The 20773-nt window shown below is 39.2% G+C and overlaps 2 protein-coding genes and 1 long non-coding RNA gene across 7 annotated transcripts in view; all 3 read left to right on the plus strand.

Moving 5' to 3' along the window:
* cpeb4b (cytoplasmic polyadenylation element binding protein 4b) overlaps positions 1-11242 on the plus strand; it is a 34449-nt gene extending 23207 nt beyond the window's left edge. For all 4 annotated transcript variants that reach the window (XM_085174198.1, XM_085174199.1, XM_085174200.1 and 1 more), the window contains 6 exons: positions 632-802; positions 1078-1167; positions 1531-1649; positions 1775-1889; positions 2928-3109; positions 6180-11242. In XM_085174198.1, coding sequence (XP_085030324.1) covers positions 632-802; positions 1078-1167; positions 1531-1649; positions 1775-1889; positions 2928-3109; positions 6180-6407 — 905 coding nt within the window. In that variant the 3' untranslated portion in view covers positions 6408-11242. The remainder of the gene's footprint in view (positions 1-631; positions 803-1077; positions 1168-1530; positions 1650-1774; positions 1890-2927; positions 3110-6179) is intronic.
* Positions 1-20773, plus strand: part of LOC146510172 (uncharacterized) — a 183163-nt gene that overhangs the window by 63906 nt on the left and 98484 nt on the right. The gene's annotated exons all lie outside the window — the stretch shown is intronic.
* nsg2 (neuronal vesicle trafficking associated 2) overlaps positions 17777-20773 on the plus strand; it is a 49402-nt gene continuing 46405 nt past the window's right edge. Inside the window, exons 1-2 of one of the 2 annotated variants that reach the window (XM_085174203.1) lie at positions 17777-18227; positions 18625-18791. In XM_085174203.1, coding sequence (XP_085030329.1) covers positions 18663-18791 — 129 coding nt within the window. In that variant the 5' untranslated portion in view covers positions 17777-18227; positions 18625-18662. Of the gene's footprint in view, positions 18228-18621; positions 18792-20773 lie in introns of both variants that reach the window. The other variant, XM_085174202.1, reaches the window with a different exon arrangement.

Consider the following 20773-nt stretch of genomic DNA (forward strand, 5'->3'; position numbering starts at 1 on the left):
ATTGCAAGAGGAGCCCGACACATGGCGAGGCACACACACTGTCAGTTAAGGCTAACGCCCTTGCATAAATCTTCATAAATCTTCATAAAGCAGCTCAGGGCAGGTTGTATGGGAGCAGGGATAGAGCATGGAGAGCTTAACCTTTACCACACACAGTGCACTCTGAAAGTGTTTATACTTTCTCACTGATAGGACTAATGTGTGCGCGATAACCTTTATGTTCACAGGCAGCACAGTTCCATGTGTGATTCATGGACGCTAATTAGGAATAAAGAACAACACATCAAGGACATTTAATTCGGTCGGACTGTGATGTGGTCCTTTCAGGCTCTAATATCTCCATTCTGCGTGCACATGTTTAACTGATTCTCTCCCAATTTGAATCAAATAGTTATATTTTAGTAAGTAAGATAAAAAGGTTAATGGTTTGTTTACTGTTGTTAGATCAAGAAAATTTAAGTAGTAGGAATTGAGGTCAGATAGACAAAGGGATGAAATTAAAGTGCTCATTTACGGCCATCTTTATTGTAGTGCCATTACCATAATTTACTGTTTTCTTTAAAAAAACAAAACAAATGTCTAGTCTTCTCTTCAAAAGATAAATCTTTTCCACCTTCTTCTTCTTTCTCAGGCCACTCTTCTCTCTTCCCCATAGAGGATGGTTTCCCTGATGATGAACGTGGAGACCAGGGTCTCGCAGGCCTAGGTTCCCCACACTGCTTTCCACACCAGAACGGAGAGCGCGTGGAACGCTACTCGCGCAAGGTCTTTGTTGGAGGACTGCCCCCAGATATAGATGAAGGTGCAGTAGTAACATAATTAATATCAAAAGGCTTGAATTCCTAGGTTACTTTTAGCCTTTTATGTAATTAAACTTAGAACATGGGAACTTGAGGGAAAATGTAAAAGGTTAAAAATAAATAAATAAAGCAATCATGCCTGAAACACACAGTACATCCCCCTGTAATTTACTGTGAAATCTGAGCAGGGCCTCTGCTCTAAATCTCCCCTGGTGTTTTCTTTGAAAAAGCTTTGGGCTGACGATGAGGATGCATTATTATTATTTTTTCATTTCAGATGAGATAACAGCCAGTTTCAGACGCTTTGGACACCTGTTTGTGGACTGGCCTCACAAAGCTGAGAGCAAATCCTATTTTCCTCCCAAAGGTATCTTAAATTCCTTAAATTCACAGCTTGTTCACACTATGCTGTTTTTTTTTTTTTGTTTGTATGTTTTTTTTGGCAACTGACTTCAGTATTCCTGGGTAAAGCAGTGTGTGATAATCTGCTACAATCGATATCTATACATCTGAGCAATCTGGTTTTGTCTTCAGGCTGTTATCTGAAGCATTTGTCATCTCTGCTCAGATTGTTTGTATGTTTGTAAAAGCTTATGCCTTCCTGCTGTGCAAGCAGAGTGTCGTGATCAGACATGCTTTCACAGTAATCAGCAAACTAAATTCCAGCACAATCCTCTGTCAGTACTCTGCGGCCCCAGCAGCGAGAATAACCCTCTTGTGTTCTGTGCAGGCTATGCCTTCCTGCTGTTCCAGGACGAGAGCTCAGTGCAGGCTTTGATCGATGCCTGCATCGAGGAGGATGGCAAGCTGTACCTCTGCGTGTCCAGCCCCACCATCAAAGACAAGCCGGTCAGTGGGAACACACACACACACCAATTTGCTTAAATCTATTGGTCTTCCCACTGAGCTCAGAAAAACTTAGTAGACTAGAGCTAAAAAACCCAAAACCCACTTGTTGGTTTTGTGTGTGACAGGTCCAGATCCGCCCATGGAACCTGAATGACAGCGACTTTGTGATGGATGGATCTCAACCTCTTGACCCAAGGAAAACCATCTTTGTGGGAGGAGTTCCTCGCCCGCTCCGTGCAGGTATCCTTCATTTTTATGCTGGTATTTTTCCGCCAGCTGAATTAACAACAAATGAGTGTTTATAATACAAACATCTGAGGAATATTCTGTGCATATGCTTTGTATCTCAAGTGTTTTTTGTCAAAAGCCTTTTAAAGGTTCTTATTTCCCTTCCCTTTGATTCAGTAGTCTAAATATTTTTATAGGATAAACGACCACATGAGAACAATAAGTAGTAGTCTTCTCTTACTTCCTTTTCTTTCCCAACTGTTGAAATATCAGCCGTAAGCAAAATGCTTCCTTCTGTGAGACACAATGTGATCAGCTTGTGCTTATAAAATTAGACCCGCTACAGGGTGAAGCTAAAGAGACGCCAACCTACACTGGTTATTTCAGGAAGTAGTCTCTATGACACACTGTGCAGTGTTTAAAAAAATAAATAATTATTTTCCCTTGATAACAATGTCACGTGTACTGTGTGTTGAAGTTTATGCCGCCTTTGTGTAACTTGTGTCTTAAACCTCTGTGCTGCCGTTTTAGAAAGGAACAAAGACATTAGGCCCAGCAGTGCATTAAATATTTTATGACCATGTGTAATAACTGGGTTTAGATTTGCATTTTAAGAAAATCCACATATTAAAAAGGACCGTTCAGACTTTTTAATGTCGTAATAAGTAAAGCTGAAATGTTAACTTGCAGGGATTTTGTTTCCACAAACTGCATGCTTGTTAAAAAAACAGAAAAACAGTCATGAGGACCATCAGTAAATTCAGGGCACTGCTTTCATATTTACCCCGTGAAACTCTGAAGGACTATAATCCGTCCACGTTAATGGTTTAAACTCTCAGATGAACAGTTCTCATCAAGTATGTGTTTGTGTTTTCTGGTTACACTGGCATAAGTTTATGTAAACCTCTGTATCCACACAGGTAATTGCTGAATTTCTGTGTCCTGCAATCTTTGTGTCGGTGTGCCGTCTCCATCTGTGCATCAAACTTGTTTTTGTGAATGTTTTGTTGATCTACTTGTGTGCATCTTCCTCACCCTCCCTTTTTGCAGTGGAGTTGGCCATGATAATGGACCGCCTGTACGGTGGAGTTTGCTACGCTGGCATCGACACAGACCCCGAGCTGAAGTACCCCAAGGGAGCGGGGCGGGTCGCCTTCTCTAATCAGCAGAGCTACATTGCTGCTATCAGTGCTCGCTTTGTACAGCTGCAGCATGGAGAAATCGATAAACGGGTGAGTGGAAAGAGGAAAAAAAAAAAAAAAAAGCTCAGTGTTTTTCTGTCTTCCCTCTCGGCCCCCTCCTTTCTTCAGCTTGCTTCCTGCTCTTACTCGTGGTGTTTCTTTCAGTTGCGCAAAGGTGATGCAAAGTTTTAACAGTTTTTCCTGGAGTAATATAGTCATATTATACTGCATTTTATACAGAAATGATCTAGCATATGAACAGAAGAGTATAAATGACTGCTGTTAAATTTAGCTTCAGATTTTACATCCATTTTAACCTTTATCCAGGCAGAGTAGTTATAATAGGCGTGCTGTGTTTGTGATGTAACTGGAGCAGAGAGTGATTTGTGTAACAGAATAATGTAGGTTCACCAGAAATGATTGGATGTTTTTAGCTGAAATATATCTTGGTGTGGTTGAACTGGGTTTAAGATTTTCATGTCTTCGCAAGCTGTAAAACTGCTCTAATGACGACTTTTCTGTTGAAGCAATAATTGAGATTTTTACTTGTAGAACTGCCTGAAATTCAGACTGTAACTGAGTGGACTGTTTTTTTTGGTCAGCAGTTATTAGCAGTTAAAAGAGCTATTTTGACCAGTTTCAGTAGTAAGAGTACAAATTTGTTAACAACTGCTTTTTTTACATTCATATGTGTCAGTGAACCAGCATGCATAATACCAAAAACCCTGAAAGTGAAGTGTCTAAATGGAATTTGGCCTTCATTGAGTTCATTTATCAGTGCTATTCCTACTGTGACCTGAAAACTATTCTCTATAAAAAGGCTATGAACTCCAGAGCCTCACTCTTTCAGTATCAGGAACCCTACAGATGGTGCACAGTCTATTATTTATAAAATTTTTTTATTAGCCTTAATTCATAAGAATACTGTCAGTAACTTAGCCAGCGCTGTCAGCAGCAGAAGAATTACAGTAATCTCTACAGGCATGCTTATGGACTGTATATGACACAAATTCTACTGACAATAGGTGAGTTAAGATAACGTGAGACTCAGCAGATGTATGTAAAGTATAGGTAACATTATAAGATAAGATACTGGAGTAATGGTATGCTCTTTTAAGATTTGCATAATTGTGATGTTGTGCAAATTTTGTGTAATGACTGCCTTGGTAACGTTCACCTCCCAATACTGCAGTCATTCATCAGTGAGCAGGAAAGATAAAGAAGTAAGAGGTGTTCCAAAAGGTCATAAACAGGAAGTTTAAAATGCAGAAAATTTTTAGTATTTTAATAACAGTGAAGTCAGCAGTGCGATATTAACAACTTTAAAAATTCTTTTGAATACTGATCAGGAATAGGAGATAATTATTATTATTATTATTATTATTATTATTATTATTATTATTATTATTATTATTATTATTATTATTATTATTAAGATATGAGTTCTCTATTTTCTTGGTCACATTATTTTAGTGTGACCTGTAAATGCAGATTTTTTTGATAATTCCGATTTTATTTCTAAGAGCTGTAACTGACAGCATACACAGAAGAATTTCAGCTTTTTATTCATTCTGCTTTTTATAAACAAAAACAACTGCAACACATTTATGCAACAAAACAAATGTCAAGTGCTCAGATCATTTTCCAACATGTTTATAAATTCACCAGACAACAGGACATCAACAATTTTCTTTTTTTTTTCCTCATCTGACTTCACAATTTTCCTCATAACTGCTTACATCCTTACAACCATACTTGCATTTACCACTTTGGCTTTGTTAGCTTCTTTCATCTGGGTGAGGATGATTTAAGCCTCTGATTAATTTTGTTGTTAAAAATGTTTGTGTGGTCATTCCCGTTCTCATGGGCTACTTTGGCTAAATTTGTGTATTTACTCACAGTGAAGAGCTTTCATGCTAACGACATGTTTGCATGTGACACTGAGTAAACCTGCAACTATTTGCATGTGCCACTGTGTGCATGTTGCACATGCATGAACTGGGCCTGCTCGTTGCTAGTCAGGGCCACAAACAGTAAAAATGGTCCAGTTCCTGTCACTAGATGGTCAATCAGTGCATCTTTAGTTTAATTTGTGTATGTTGAAGCATAGACTGAATAAAGAAAGCACACTGTGTGGGGTGCTAAGTTAACAGCAAATCTTGGCTAGCTTGGTTAGGAGGAGGAAAGCTCATACAAACACCTGCTTCCTTATTCACAAGGGATCGCGATGCCCTTCCTGAGACAAGCCCACAGGGATTTGTGTCTCCTCCCATTCTCGAACTCTGGATTTCTTTTTTTGTCTGTCAGGCCACCACAGTATGGAGCCACTCACACACACACACACATCTCCTAATCACTGGTAAATAACGGATTGAGAAGATACTACAGTCTTCCTCACCAAAAGTGAAGCTTCGGCAAGTCATATTATTTGTCAGCTAAATCAAGATAATGTTTTTCCAATAAAAATGGTAGAAAAGGCAAACAGCCCAATCGTAGCAGATTGTTAATCAGCTGTAATGAAATTAAACCGTGCATTGTGGCCAAAATTGAGGTCTGTGGCGTCTGCAGTGAATGAAAGTTCAATTTTGAGCCCAGGCTGATTCTGTGACACTTGAGATTGCTCGTTATAAAAACAAATGTGGTTAAGAAATGCTGAACAAGTGCAAAAAATAGACCTTTTTTTTCCTTTGTGGAAATATTTTTAATGACAAATTGCTAAAAATAATTACAGCAGTAGGGCACCTGTGATTTTTATTAACATTAACTTAAAACAACGTGATGCAACAGTAGGAAAGGGAAAAGTAAACGGTGAGACTCGTATCAGAAAGATGGAATTACAAAGTAACAGTAAGCTGGATTATAGACACACACTCTCCCCTGTGCATCACTCATGTGCGTGGAATAGCAGACCCCTCAAATAACAATGAAGGCTGTTACATAGAGGTGTAAATGCAGTGAATTATTGATCGGATTAATTCACAGTATTAAAAACAATATTTTCTTTCCTGCTTACTGTAATGACTCCAACTCTAAATAATAAAAGCAGCACCTGTTGTGGCTCACATTGCACCCTGCTCGTAGCATGTATGGATTTATTTATTTATTTCTACCTCTTTTGCAGGTGGAAGTGAAGCCATATGTGCTGGATGACCAGCTGTGCGATGAGTGCCAGGGAACTCGCTGCGGTGGGAAGTTTGCGCCGTTCTTCTGCGCCAACGTCACCTGCCTACAATATTACTGCGAGTACTGCTGGGCGGCCATCCATTCGCGCGCCGGCCGCGAGTTTCACAAACCCCTGGTGAAAGAGGGAGGCGACCGACCCCGTCACATCTCCTTCCGCTGGAACTGAGCGGAAATTAGAGAGGGAGAGGCAACAGAGGAGCAGGAGGGCAGGTAGTGCAGGAGTCGCAAAATCATTGTACAAATAAATGCACTTTTCTGTTGCTGGTTCCTTTTTGCTCCACTTTCACCCGACATTTTTTGCAATTTTTTTTGTTAAATTAATATTTAAAGACGGAAAAGAAAGATTGGATTTATATCCAGATATGTCAAGGAAGCAAAAAAAAAAAGATGTGTAATATGATTTTATTTATGTTTGATTTTTAAAATATTTTTATTCGTTCTTAAAAAAAAAAAACGTATATAGAAAAGTTTGAGGTGTGATATGGTACTCTGCTATTTTAATTGGGATATTTTTCTAAACAGTGTATTTAATTTTAATTTTGATACAAGAGGCCCCGAAACAAATACTTGTCATTTGACACTCAGCTGACTTGTTTTGTAGCAGAGCTCTTACATTTTATTTTGTATTGAGTCTCCAGAGCAAATGCTGTTTGAACAGAATATGATTGGCTATTTATTTCTGAGAGGTAGGATTAAAGTGCCCCTATTGTGCATATTTGCATATGTTTAAAGTCTCACTGTTTCATGTGAGGGAGGCGGGTGTTCACTCAAATTGATTTTGTGAAGTCCAAAAACAAGATTTGGGTCATACTGTTCACTGCTGCAGTGCCTGTCTTTAACCCTCTGTGTGAAACTCTCCGTTTTGCCTCCTGTCTCTTTAAGGGCCCCCCCTAGTGACATAGATAAGTCACAAAACAAAAACTTTTGACAGTTTCAAACAGTACAGCAGTATTTTTTTGGGAGAGAATAGCAACATTTAGCATGGCCTTTGTCACTTTGATATATACACACACACACACACACACACACACACACACACACACACACACACACACACACACACACACACACACACACACACACACACACACACACACCAGACTAAAGGTTTTGGAAGAACCCAAAAGGCATAATAGGGGCACTTTAAGTTTGCTATTGATAGCTGAGGCAAATGTGAATTAAAAAGGGTGTTGCTAAAGAAGAGTGCACTTATTTCCAGTTTAAGTACTGAAGATACACAGTACGTAAGACCCTTAGTAGTTACCAAAGCTGAATCTTAATTATCTCTGACGAGCAGAAAGAGCCCACTGCAGAACGAAATGGATTCGTTTTCCCCTCCCAGATCAAAAACGTTCGAACCTCTCATGATTTCCAGGACCATACAAACATTTTGATGTTACTTGAAAATCTAAACAAAATTTTAGCAACACTGATTAGGGTTTCGATCTCCATTTTGACATGCAAAAACTAATACCTCAAACTCCGCTGCTAATGTGCCGAATACAGAGAGAGTGAGAGAGAAAAAAGAAACCAAGAAAGAAAACATCATCGCTCTCTGGTGTTCTCCTTTCCTCAGAACTATAATCAGAGGGAAGGGATACAACAGGCAGAGAGTGATGTAACTGGCACAGTTTTCTACTCAACTTGCTTCATCACCTCCTTATTTTTGTAATCAAACCCAGGGTTGTGCTAGTGACAGAGCATCGTAAAGTATACAGTGTATTATTGGAATGTATGGTAAAGGGAGGCTACAGGAGAGACAGGCTTAGTGGTGAAGAGAGAAATTCAGCCCCAGATCCCTTCCTCGTGTCTGCCTGCGGCCTCTGCTGCTAAGCTTACAGCTAACAAACAGAAGGCCTCATTCGTGGATCACAACCTGCTCGAGGCTTGAATCCACGTCCTTCAGGACCGATGTTAAGGCAACGTGTCACTGAAGGACGGTATTGCAGTTTTTAATGGGGCTACCACCAAACAGGAAATACCTGTCTGTGTTAGTTTTGTTTTAATGCATTTGTGCAATTCTCCCAAGTCTTTAATGGAAAAAAAAAAGTTTTACTTTGCATCCAAGAGTTAGTTACATTTAATGAAAGAAGCAATTAAAAGTTTATCTGACTTTGGAATCGTCATCACATGTAGGGATCTGCCCTCGAAGCCAGGTCCCTGCCAAGCTAATCCAACTCAGCATCCAGTGTTTTTGAAGCATAAATGAAGATAGTCTCTGAAGTGTGCTCTACTACTGCACACTTGTGACCCACATGCAGTTTGCTCTCCATAACGAGATTGCAGGTCCAGTCGACTGTAGCCAGCGGCTTTTGGGAACCAAAGATGGCTGTGCAGTAGTGGGTCATACTGTAGCTTATTACTTGTGTGGAAGTTTTGGTTTTTCTTTTTCATTTTCTTCAAGGACGTTTTTGTTTTCCTAAATCTGTGTTTTCTACCCAGTTTTGCTTAACTGTCAAGCCCTGATAGACTCCAGCGAACCAAAGATTGGCCTTGAACATCGTCTTTACAGAATGCATATGAACGATAGTGCCGTGAAAACCATCAGAACATCAGTATGGGATTGGGGGGGGGGGGCGACAAAACAGGGCTTGCGAGACATAGAAACAAGGCCTCACACTCCCTCCGTAGCTCAAAATGGAGGCGTGTGCTGTCAGTTAGGCGCTAGTTATTTTTATCTGAAATGGATCTGTGCGTTTGGGAAAAGTAACACAAAAAGTACACCTTCCCACGGCGAAAGTAAAACTAATCCTTAACTTTGTTTGAGTCACTCAGTGGTAACCTTATTAGCCGAGCATTTAAATGTCAGGGAGTTAGTACAGAAACTTGATTATTACACACACACTAGTGAGAATCCTCATATCGGCGCGGTGTTGTCGGCACCAGTTTTGCACCCTGGACATTAGTTTTGTGGGTGTGGTGGGTGAGCATTTTAGAAGTTAAAACACTTTGTGAAGAATTTGCTGTTAAATGAGATGGAAAAAAAAAAGATTATTTTATACATGGCCTGCTGATTTTTGGTACAGTGTTTTCTAGCTAAATTATTTTGTCATGCACATATAAACATTTATTATGCACTACTTTTCTAAATATTTTTTTTTCTTTTTCCAACAGTCATTTTAGGCACATTTTTCACAAATGGGGAAACTCCTTTTTGCAATACCTCAATTTTTCACATTGTGAAAGGTAGCTTTTGTACTTTTGTTACTGAAAGATCTGCATATATGGAAATGTTCATTTTAGGAAAAACAAAAAAAGTTGAGTGATTTCAATATATATTATTTTCAATTATGCTTTTTATACATTTCAGTGCTGAGGAATCTTTACAACTAAGTGCGCACTTGTGTTGATGCGACTTCAGATGTGCAGAGGAGAGACCAAAGAGTATCGCTCTCTTGGTCTTAGCTTTTCTTACACTAGATGTTTTCCAGTCGATCTGGTCAATAAGAGCATGGCGAGAAAAAGAAAGGAAGAAAGAAATATAATTTGGGATTGATGTTAATGTGTCTAAAAATGGCTATACTAGTTGGAAATGGTAACTTCTGTCTTGGTTTCCTCTCCATAGATGGAGCATAACTTATTATATAAGGAGAATGCAAAATTTGGTTCACGCTTAACGCTGAATCTCGTATCACAAGAATGGATGTTTGGTGTTTAGATATTTTAATATTTGAAAAAAAAAAAGTATATATATATATTCTTGAACTTGCCAACTAGCACCTATTGTAATCCTTAGCATGCATGACGAAAAAAAAAAGAAAAAGAAAATGACAAGTACAATGAATTAGCTATTACAATTAATTGTTGTGGTGTGCACCAAATGTTTCTCAACTATTCAGTTAAGGACACCCCGAACCCGCTCTCACCTCACCCCTCTTCCCCTCTTCCCATGTTCCCGCCCCACGTGTCGATTTCCTCGCTTCCCCATTCGCAGACCTCTGCAGGATGCACGTGACAGAGAGATAAAAGAAACCTACCTTTGAATTGATTTGGCAGTGCAGGACTTTGAGCATCCTTTATATAGAGAACACTGTTTAAAAAGACTTGAGAACCTGTCCCCGCTGTCTGTCGAGGTGATCTTACATAGACCTATCTGGAGGAAAGGGGAGCTTAAAGACTTGAATGTGGTAAATGTTGCAAGTTAACTTCAAGTTGTTATGTGCAATACTTCTTTTGAACCTTTTTCCAGATAAAGACTCTTTGCAATGTAATTCTTTAATGCCATTTTTAATTGCAGACATTTAATTAAAGAAGATGTTAATATGTTTTTCACAGTCATTTTCTACTGTTATTGTAATCCTTTTCATGCTGGTGTTTGTAAAAAAGAAAAGAAATCAAACTATTTGTACTAATATAAATAATTGAAGTTATTTTTAAAACATTAAAGGTTTTGTGCTCATTTGCTTATTTTGTTTATTTTAAGCTACTGTGATTGATTGCATTGTAATTATTAGGTCAACAATGTATTTAGCTGTTTATTGGTATATTTTTAATTGGAATGTATAATTGATTTTTATAATTTTGATCAGATTTTTGTTATATTTTTGAGGTGAAGCTTTTAATATGTTAAAGTGTCTAGTTTTTACTAATTGCTATATTGTGCTCCACAATATATGGTTCACATTTTCTGAAGGAAAATAAATATTTAAATATTTGTCTGTTAATGATGTTACTTAATGGCAAGATTTCAATAGTTTTTAACTGTGTATGGGAAGGTTGTTGTATTTATTAATAGCATTTTTTTACTTAAGATATCACCTTAATTTTTATTGTCATTTCACTTTATAAGTTCCTATTTTTGTATTTTCCTTTCTAATTAAGTTATGTAATACGGATATGTCCATATTTCTAGGAGTTGGTCTGTAGAAGTGCTAGTGAAACGAAAAAGAAAAATCTAATGTTATTTAATTGTTTGCAGCCAACTATTTATAACAGTATGCATAATTTTTAAATATTTGTAATGTGAAATGTTGAATGAAATAAATCTTAACTGTGATGAAAGCCTGTGTGTGATGTGATTATTTATGACTGTTGTGTTGTCACAGCTTTAAACCTTCAGCTCCTTAATCAGTGTTCAAATCTGGGTGAACGTTGAATAATTTAAGAGGAGTGTCGATGCCTTCTCTGGCTAAAGGCAACCGCTGTCCGCCTGATCTTCTACAATTCCCACTCCTAGAGAAAACTGCACACGACAGTCATCTGATGGCTCGAGGTCGTATTTGTTGTTTTATGGGATTTTTCTCGATGACAAGAAAACTTTGACTTTCCTTCAGTTTTTCACGCATTCAACAACTGAGAAGAAGAATGAGCTGAATGAGAGAATATTGTTTTCCTTCTTATTTTTTTTTTATTATATCAAACAAAGATAACCGGAGAAATTCAACATGCAGGATTTTATTTGTTAAGGGAACAAAGTTGTCTAAACCTACCTGGCTCTGTGTGATAAAGTAATAGATGGTTGTGCCTTGGCAACATGAACTGCAATCATGGCTTTCAGTAACTGGTAATTAGTCTTTCACATCACTGTGGAGGAATTTTGGTCCACTCTTTTTTGCAGTGTTGTTGTTTTTTGGGGTTTTTTTTTTTAATTTTTTTTTTTAAATTCAGCCACATTGGAGGGTTTTCCGGCATAAATGGTTTTCACACCAGATGTAACTGGTGTAAAAGTTATACTTTTGTCCCATCAGTCCAAGAAATTCTTTCTCCAGAGTCTTGAGGATCATGAAGATGTTGTTTTTGTTTTTTTTATATATATATATATTTATTTATTTATACAAGACGAGCCTTTGTGCTCTTTTTGGTCAGCAGTGATTTATTTCAAACTCTCCCATGGAGGCCATTTTTGCCCAGTCTCTTTCTTATTGTGGAATCATTAACTCTGACCTTAACTGAGGAAAGTAAGGGCTGCAGTGCTTTAGATGTTGTACTGGCTCCTTAGTGATCTCCTGGATGAGCCACTAGTGGTGGTAGGTCGGCCACTCCTGGGAAGGTTCACCACAGTTCCAGGTTTTGTCCATTTGTGGGTAATGGCTTATTCGTCATCTGCTCTTATGTTTCGATTAGTTTGTAGGATGATGCAGGAAGGTTTGTATAATTTTGTTCCCTTAATGAATTAAATCATCATTTTTCTTCCATGATCTTTGTCTAATATTCAACATTTGTTTGATTATCTAAAACAAAAAAAGAAATCAGGAATTTTGTTCACACCTCTCTGTGTCTGGTATGACCTTTCAACATTTCTCCACTTTTCAACCTTTTAGTTCATGTTTGAGTATAAAAGGAGCCTGTCTACACTTTTTCTTTGTGAGTTCATTAATACCTATCTAATAACCCAGGCACGACTGGTTCTTTTGTTTTCTGAACATGTGTGACAGCTCGGTAACACCACCAGCTGGCTGTATCTTACTGCACAATTAATTTTAAATGAAACGATGCAGTTGAAATGCAGACTTTCAGCTTTAATTCAGCGAGTTGAACAAAAAGATTGCATAAAAATGTGAGGAAAGAAGACATTTTTAACACAATCCCTTCATTTCAGGGGCTCGGCGTAATTGGACAAATTAAATAACTAAAAATAAAATGTTCATCTCTAATACTTTGTTGAAAGCCCTTTGCTGGCAATTACAGCCTGAAGTCTTGAACATGGATATCACCAGATGCTGGGTTTCCTCCTTTTTAATGCTCTGCTAGGCCTTTACTGCAGCGGCTTTCAGTGGGCGTTTGTGGGCGTTGCTGTCCAAAGTTTAGTCTTCAATAAATGAAATGCATACTCAACTGGGTTACAGTCAGGTGACTGACTTGGCCAGTCAAGAATATTCAATTTCGTCTTCTCTTTATGGTAGACTTGGATATTGATACGCATACCTCCTGGAGAGTATTGTTCACTTGGTTGATGTTGTCAGGTGGTTTCCCTTCACTGTGGAAATGATACTGCGATCATCCACAATTGTTGTCTTCCATGGACGTCAATTTTTTTCGCGTTGCTGAGTTCACCAGTGCTGTCTTTCCTTGGATGTACCAAACAGTAGATTTTGCTACTCCTATTGTAGCAGATGGTTTTTTTTCCTGTTTTCATAGCTTAAGGATAGCTTTGTTCACCTTCATGGAAAACTCCTTTGACCACATGTTGTCTTTTCACAGCAAAATCTTCTAAATGCAAGCACCACACCTCAAATCAACCCCAGACCTTTTGTCTGCATAACTGATAATGACTTTGAGTTAATTGTCCAATTACCTTTGGTCCCCTTTATCCAATTTGAATGTGGATACCCTCAAATGAAAGCTGAGAGACTACACATTCTGTCCATTATATAACTATAAATGGAAAGTGTTTGGATAAGCAGGTAAAAAAACAAAACCTGTGTCAATGTCCAAATATATATGGACCTAGCTGTAGTTGTTAGTGTAATACAGCCTACCTTTTCAGGTGAGGGGAGGGTAGAACATGTTGTTATCAGGAAGACAAGTTTAGAATAACATAAGGCAAGGCAAGGCACGTTTATTTGTATAGCACAATTCAACAACAAGGTGATTCAAAGTGCTTTACAGAGACATTAGAAACAAAAACAAATAAAAAGCATGATTTAAAATTGATTAAAACAAGCAAACTAACTAACTAACTAATTAACAAACAAACAAACAAACAAAACAGTATATAAAATCAAAACAGATAAAATCAGAACAGTAGATAAAATCAGTAGTTAAAATGTAAGTTTTGAAATTTAAGCTTAACAGTGTGGATTTGGTGCTTTATTCAAATGCAGCTGAGAATAGGTGAGTCTTCAACCTGGATTTAAATAAACTGAGTGTTTCAGCTGATCTGAGGCTTTCTGGGAGTTTGTTCCAGATATAAGGAGCATAAAAGCTGAATGCAGCTTCTCGGTGTCTGGTTCTGACTCTGGGAACTGATAAAAGACCGGATCCAGATGACCTGAGGGATCTGGAAGGTTCATACTGGGTCAGGAGGTCACTGATGTATTTTGGTCCTAAACCATTCAGAGCTTTATAGACCAGCATTTTGAACCAGTTTAGTACAGTTTCTGAAAGACCTGCCCAGTTCTCCAGTCGTTTGAGTAATATGTTGTGGTCAACTGTATCAAATGCTGCACTGAGATCCAGTAAAACTAAGACTGACATTTTCCCACTGTCTGTATTCAGACATATGTCATTAAACACTTTGGTCAGAGCGGTTTCAATGCTGTGGTTCTGTCTAAAACCTGACTGGAAGGCATCATAGCAGTTATTCTATTTTAAGAAGTAATTGAGCTGTTGAGAAACTGCTTTTTCAATGATCTTACTTAAAAATGGGAGATTTGAGATCGGCCTGTAGTTGTTCATTTGTGTCTTGTCAAGATTGTCCTTTTTCAGTATAGGTTTAATTACAGCAGTTTTTAGTGGTTCTGGAAACACACCTGACATTAAAGAAAGGTTGACGATCTGTAACAGGTCTGACTCCGAAGTCTTTGAGACCTTTTTGAAAAAACTTGTTGGCAAGACATCTAAACAGCAAGAGGAGGAGTTCAGTTGACCTAAGATGTCCTCCAGGTCTTTGCTGTTAATAGGGTGAAACTGTTTCATGGTGTTTAAACAGTTTTTCGGTGGACACAGTACATATCCTGAATCTGCTGTTGATGTACCAATTGCTTGTCTAATCTTTTGGATTTTTTCTGTGAAGAATTTGGCAAAGTCATTGCAGGCCATGGTCGAATGAAGTTCAGCTGCCACTGACACAGGAGGGTTTATTAGCCTGTCAACTGTAGAAAATAAGACCCGAGCATTATGACTGTCTGATGATGTCAGAGAAGTAGGACCTTCTTGCACTCCTCAGTTGTAAATTATAATTGTGAAGTTTCTCTTTATAGATGTCATAATGAACCTGAAGGTTTGTTTTCTCCATCTGCACTCAGCTTTCCTACACTCTCTTTTTTTCATTTTTCACCAGTGTGAAGTTTCTCCATGGAGACTTTTTCCTTCCAGAGATAACCTTCACCTTAATGGGAGCAATTGTATCCATTACATTTAACATTTTAGCATTGAAGCTATTGACGAGCTCATTGACTGACCCTCTGGACAGGTCAGGTGTTAATGGGAAGACCTGGTTAAAAATCGCACTACTGTATTCAGTTATACACAGTTTTGTGATCACTGCTGTTGATATATTTGTGTGGGCTGAAATTTTACTTTCAAAGAAAACACAGTAATGATCAGACAGACCCACATCAGACACAGTAACCTTTGAAACGCTCAGGCCCTTGGCGATCAGTAGGTCAAGAGTGTGTCCTCTATTATGTGTGGCCTCTGTTACATGCTGAGTCCGCCCAAAGTTGCCCAGAGTGTTACTGAAGTCTTTAGTCCCTTTGTCCTGAGGGTTGTCCACATGGATGTTAAAATCCCCAACAATAATTACACAGTCGAAATCAACACAGATCACAGAGAGCAGTTCATTAAAAAGGTCTGTGCAGTATTTGGGAGGCCTGTAAACATTAAGAAACACAACTTTGGATGGGGCCTTCAGCTGTAAAGCCACATATTCAAAAGACTGAAAACTTCCAGGAGATAGCTGTTTACATTGAAATGATTCATTAAATAAGACAGCAACCCCTCCTCCTCTCCTGCTCACCCTGGCCTCACTGATAAAACTGTAGTTAGGAGGGGTCGTCTCGATGAGAACAGCTCCACTGTTACTTTGGTCCAACCAAGTTTCAGTTAAAAACATAAAATCAAGGCTGTGCTCAGTGATTAAATCATTCATTAAAATTGTTTTCCCAGCTAAAGATCTAACGTTTAATAAAGCCAACTTAAGTGTTTTAGAGGTATTACTTGTCCCCTCGTGTTTGGGAGCAGTCTGTGGCACACAAGGTATGTTTACTATATTTAAAGATCTTTTTAGACTGCAGCTCTCTGTGTTTTGACCAGGCCATAAAACATATCTCGTCCAAACCCAGTAATATGAATATAACAAGATGACTGCAGTATTAAACTATCCTGGTGCTCGGCTTATAGGCTGAAAATCAATAAGTCATCATCTGATTCCCATGGACAAACAAACGGAGCTTGTTAGATTGTGTCAGGAAATTGTATGAAGAAATAATTTGTATTACCTCATACCACAGGGCAGCTGGAGGATGATATTTCATCAGAGCTCCATCTTTGAGGTTCTCACAAAAGGAGATGATGCAATGGTTGAAAAAAAATGTCTGCAAAATCACTTTAGGTGTATTGTGTCTCACTTACAGTCAATTATCCCATTTTAGTCGGTTCCCTGAGAACCATAAAGGAGCTACTTCCTAAACCTGAGAGGACGCAGTAGGAACATTACAGTAAGTATACAGAAACAGGCATCAGATTATATCTCTGTTCAGCTGCTGAATAATCAGGTAATCACCCATCACAAAAGGATGAAGGGTGGTCATGCTCAGCTAAACTTCTAAATACTTCCAATACGTTTGACGGCGGGGAAATAAATGGAAGCTCATCTTTAATCATCTGATGTGCTATAAAAAATATTAGATTTGATCCATGGAGGAGTTAGGTGTTTATGTCAGCTGACTTGATAACCTCAGGAAGATCTGCAAGCACAGCAATGAAGCAGAAAAGTGCATAAAAGATTAAGTTTCCCCTGTTGTGCCTCTATGGAAATGCACTTCCTGGGCAGGAGGGTAGAGGAGGTGGTTAAACCACGGAGAAGGTGAAAAAGCATGAAAAAGTCACCACCTCTGTGAAATATGGCTGCCTACATATAATGAATACCATTATTATTAGTTGTATTATTTGCAGCATTTGTACCTTTCCAATTGTCTCCAGCAGCATTAGTAGTCATATTATTATTTTCATCGGTAGGATTAGTAGAAGCAGTGATTATTTGAATAATGCTAGTTTTAGTAGTAATAGTATTAGTAAGCAATAGTAGTAATAAGTCAGATTAAGTAATAGTAATACCTTTTGCAGTATTTGTACCCTGCCACTTGTCTCCAGCAGTAATGCTAGTAGTATTGGTATTTTCATTGGTAGGATTAGTAGAAGCAGTGATAATTTACAGTAGTGCTAGTGTTAGTAATAAGAGTATAGAATGGCGCTTTATTGTTATTGTATATGTACAATGAAATGACTTGCAGTATTTGTAGCTTGCCAGTTGTCCGTATTATTCGTATGATAAGCAACTGTATTTGATGTAGTGTTAGTTTTAGTAGTATTAGCAGTAGTAGTGTTTCTACCTTGTGCAGCCTTCACCTGATAATGGTAAATTATTACGGACACGCCCTCTTTTGAAATGTCAGCTGCACTGTTACACTGGCTGCGTGTCACTTGTTAAACCGCCAGGTGGCGCTGTAGGACCAATGAAACCAGTTTGAGTCCCGCATGTTTCATGCTGCCTTCACTTGACGCGGGTAATGGAAAGAGGCCGTTTTAAAACTGGTGAAATGAGAATTTTAAGCAACTTTTAAGTGATCGGGATGTCATATTCAGGGTGGAGAGCAAAATCAATCCGCCCCAAGCAGTCCACTTTTATTCTTCGGGTTAGATCTGTGTATTCACAACGCTAGATCCTGACTTGCTTTAATTCACTTAACAAACAAAAGTGACCAAAATGCTCTAAAATATGTTGGTGAAAAATCGGACTTTACCAGGTAACTTGAAAGGCAACGACAGTCCAGTTTCCACTTTGGCAAAACAAACGAGACTCCTAAAGGAGGAAAAAAAAACCCAAACATCCCCCTAGTGGCAACTCCAGCGGCTTGGCGTTAGCAGCTCGGAGAGGAAGAGGCTGTTTGGATTAAGGGGGTTGGGCTGCCTGCTGGTAGGAAACCTGCCGCCAGACATCCAGTTTGTCTCCGGCGGTGCAGCGCAGCTTTCCCGCAGCATCAGCAGCAGCGACGCCGCAGAGCATCCTCCAGCCTCACCTGCTCCTCATCTGCGCTCCCTCCGCCTCTGTCCACACAAACAGTGCCGCAGCACGGAGGAACCGGGCGGACAAGGACGAGCAGCTGTAAGTATCAGCCTATTTTTTTTTACGCGTTATTTGTTCATTTTCTGATGGTTTTGTTGTGATGGAGAGAAGGTGCTGAAGACAGAATGCATATTTCCTTTTTTTTCCCCCTCCTTGTTTTTCGATAGTTTTCACTCAGATACATGTTTCAATGCAAACGGAAAAAAAATCCCCTCCCTCCGATTTCCTGTTTTTACTCTAATCATTCACTAATCAATCATTCAGGCATTATTTGAGCACTTTTTTTGTGCGTAAGCTGCCTCACAGCTACACTCCGCTTAATTCAACATTTTTATTCACCATTTCATTAAAAATCATCTCCATCAATCAGCCTGCGTTTGCCAGCTTTCATTGACCTGAGAGACTGTAAAGGTGCAAAACTTCCTCTTTTCAGAAGCAGGCTTCGGGGAAATAAAGGAATACTAAAGGCTGAAGATGGTGAAGCTGGGGAGTAATCTGCAGGACAAAGGCGCCAAACCTGTGAGCGTGGAGGACGGCTTTCAGAATGTGCCCCTCATCACTCCACTGGATGTTGGCAGCCTCCAGAGCCAAGCACCTGACAAGGTGAGAGACTGCCCACCAGCTTCTGTGCATCTTCTTCCCAAATCTGCCTTGGCTGCCATTGCCTCAGTGCTTTTGACCTGTGCCGTCCTCCCACACACAGACAAACACAGCAAAGGAAAAAAAAGGTGATATAATGGCTCTGTTAAGCTGTAGGAGGCATTTTGCTGTTATTGTTTGAAACCACTTGTCCCCCCACCCTCTTAAGGGGAGGATCACTGCAGATCAATACAAAGTTGATGTGAGTGTTCACCTTTATCTGGTGAGGAAGTATTACACTCCTGATGGAGGTGGTCTCCTGTTATCCCAGGATTGCAGGACCTCATATTTGTAGTTCACAATGGGTCACTAAATGTCTCAAAATCACGTTGATTTATATTATGTTGATTTTTACTTTTATTTGCCATCCGTGTGTGTGTGTGTGTGTTTGTGTATTATGTTTTCTTTCTCCATTTATTCACACATTCATTCATCTCATCTGTCTCCCAGCCATGTCCTTTGTCTTCCAGCTGAGATTAGGAGACAGATTTGGTGCCAGACAGACTGTCATTTGTCATCTTGACATCCCATAGTAACTGCGCCGCCGCTCGTTAATCCAGTTACCATGGTGGCAGTGCAGCGCCGATTGGTGTATGTGCCGGGTTGGAAGAGAGAGCAGCACTGATTGCGCATTATAAGAATTAATGGAATTAGGCAGCAAGGCGAGCTCATTGTCACTTTTTGCACACATGAAAGCTTTATTGTGGATTGTTTGTTTCGCTGTTTGGATGTGAGGATGAACATTTTTCAGCTATATTAATCCATATTTCTCCTCTCACCAAGTGACCAATGAATTGTAGAAGTAAAAACAAATCAAATTAGATACATTTTGTGAAATAAATCCATAATTTTGGACTGTAACTCCATATTTTTGTATTTTATTGGAGTTGGTAAACCAACAGAGAGCTATCAGCTTCATGTGTAGCTGTAAGGAGCTTTATGGCATGATTAATCCCCCCTATTTAGTTGCTGTTTAGCCATTTTTAGTGAAAAGCCTCTAACAACCAAATGTACTTTATTCACATCACTGAATGACAGACACGAAGCAACTAGCTGGTGGTAGAGTGGAGCATTTAGGAGCTGGATATTTCCCTCTGGAGAACATCTGAGCTCAGAGAGAGTCAATATTGGAGCTACACAGCCAGAAATGGCCAGAATTACGACGACAAATGAGTGAAAATGTTGCTGCATAACAGCTGACGATGTTAATAAGTGTCTGGCTTCCATAGCTGGAATATTCCCATTAAGGGAGATGTCATTTCTCCGGACGTTTATACCGTATGTGGCAAATTTAAGTGGCTTATGCTGTGCGTTTAAATTTGAAGTTTAGCTGTGCTTGTGTTCTTCACATCATGGTCACCCCGTTTTTTGAAAAATGCGTTAACAAAGGGTTTAAATTTTTGAGCGTACACACACAAACTCCACCGGATGAAACGAGCTCCCGTTTGGCCTGCTGCGCAGCAAAACAGATAGCACAGCCTGAACCCCACAGCGCGGATTCTGCTGAGGGAAGCACAGAGTCGCTTTCCATTTCATTTACCTGTTAACTCAGGAGACCTGCCATTCACTGTGCTAACACACACACACACGAGCACACACTTGCAATTTCATTCACGGTTGTGCTTGCGGGAATTCTAGCAGCGCATACTTACAACAAAGGCGGCGCGAGCGTGCACGTGTGCGTGAGTGACGGGTCGTGTCTGTCACCAGTTTGTGAAACGACGTTCTTAGTAGAGCTGTCAGTCATTTTACTCTGATTAAATCAGTCCCAGCAGATTCACCAACACTGCTACGTACTGTAGATGAAGCTGCCTTTGCACACACATACACACTCACGCACACTGTGCACATACATTGCTGTATTACTGTACTGTGTGACTACACAAATATGTCTTATATTGATTACCTGAAAAGGGAGACTGACAGAGAGAATAACCTGAGTTGAG

This window comes from Neolamprologus multifasciatus, chromosome 10 (assembly GCF_963576455.1).
Source record: "Neolamprologus multifasciatus chromosome 10, fNeoMul1.2, whole genome shotgun sequence".
Lineage (NCBI taxonomy): Eukaryota > Metazoa > Chordata > Actinopteri > Cichliformes > Cichlidae > Neolamprologus > Neolamprologus multifasciatus.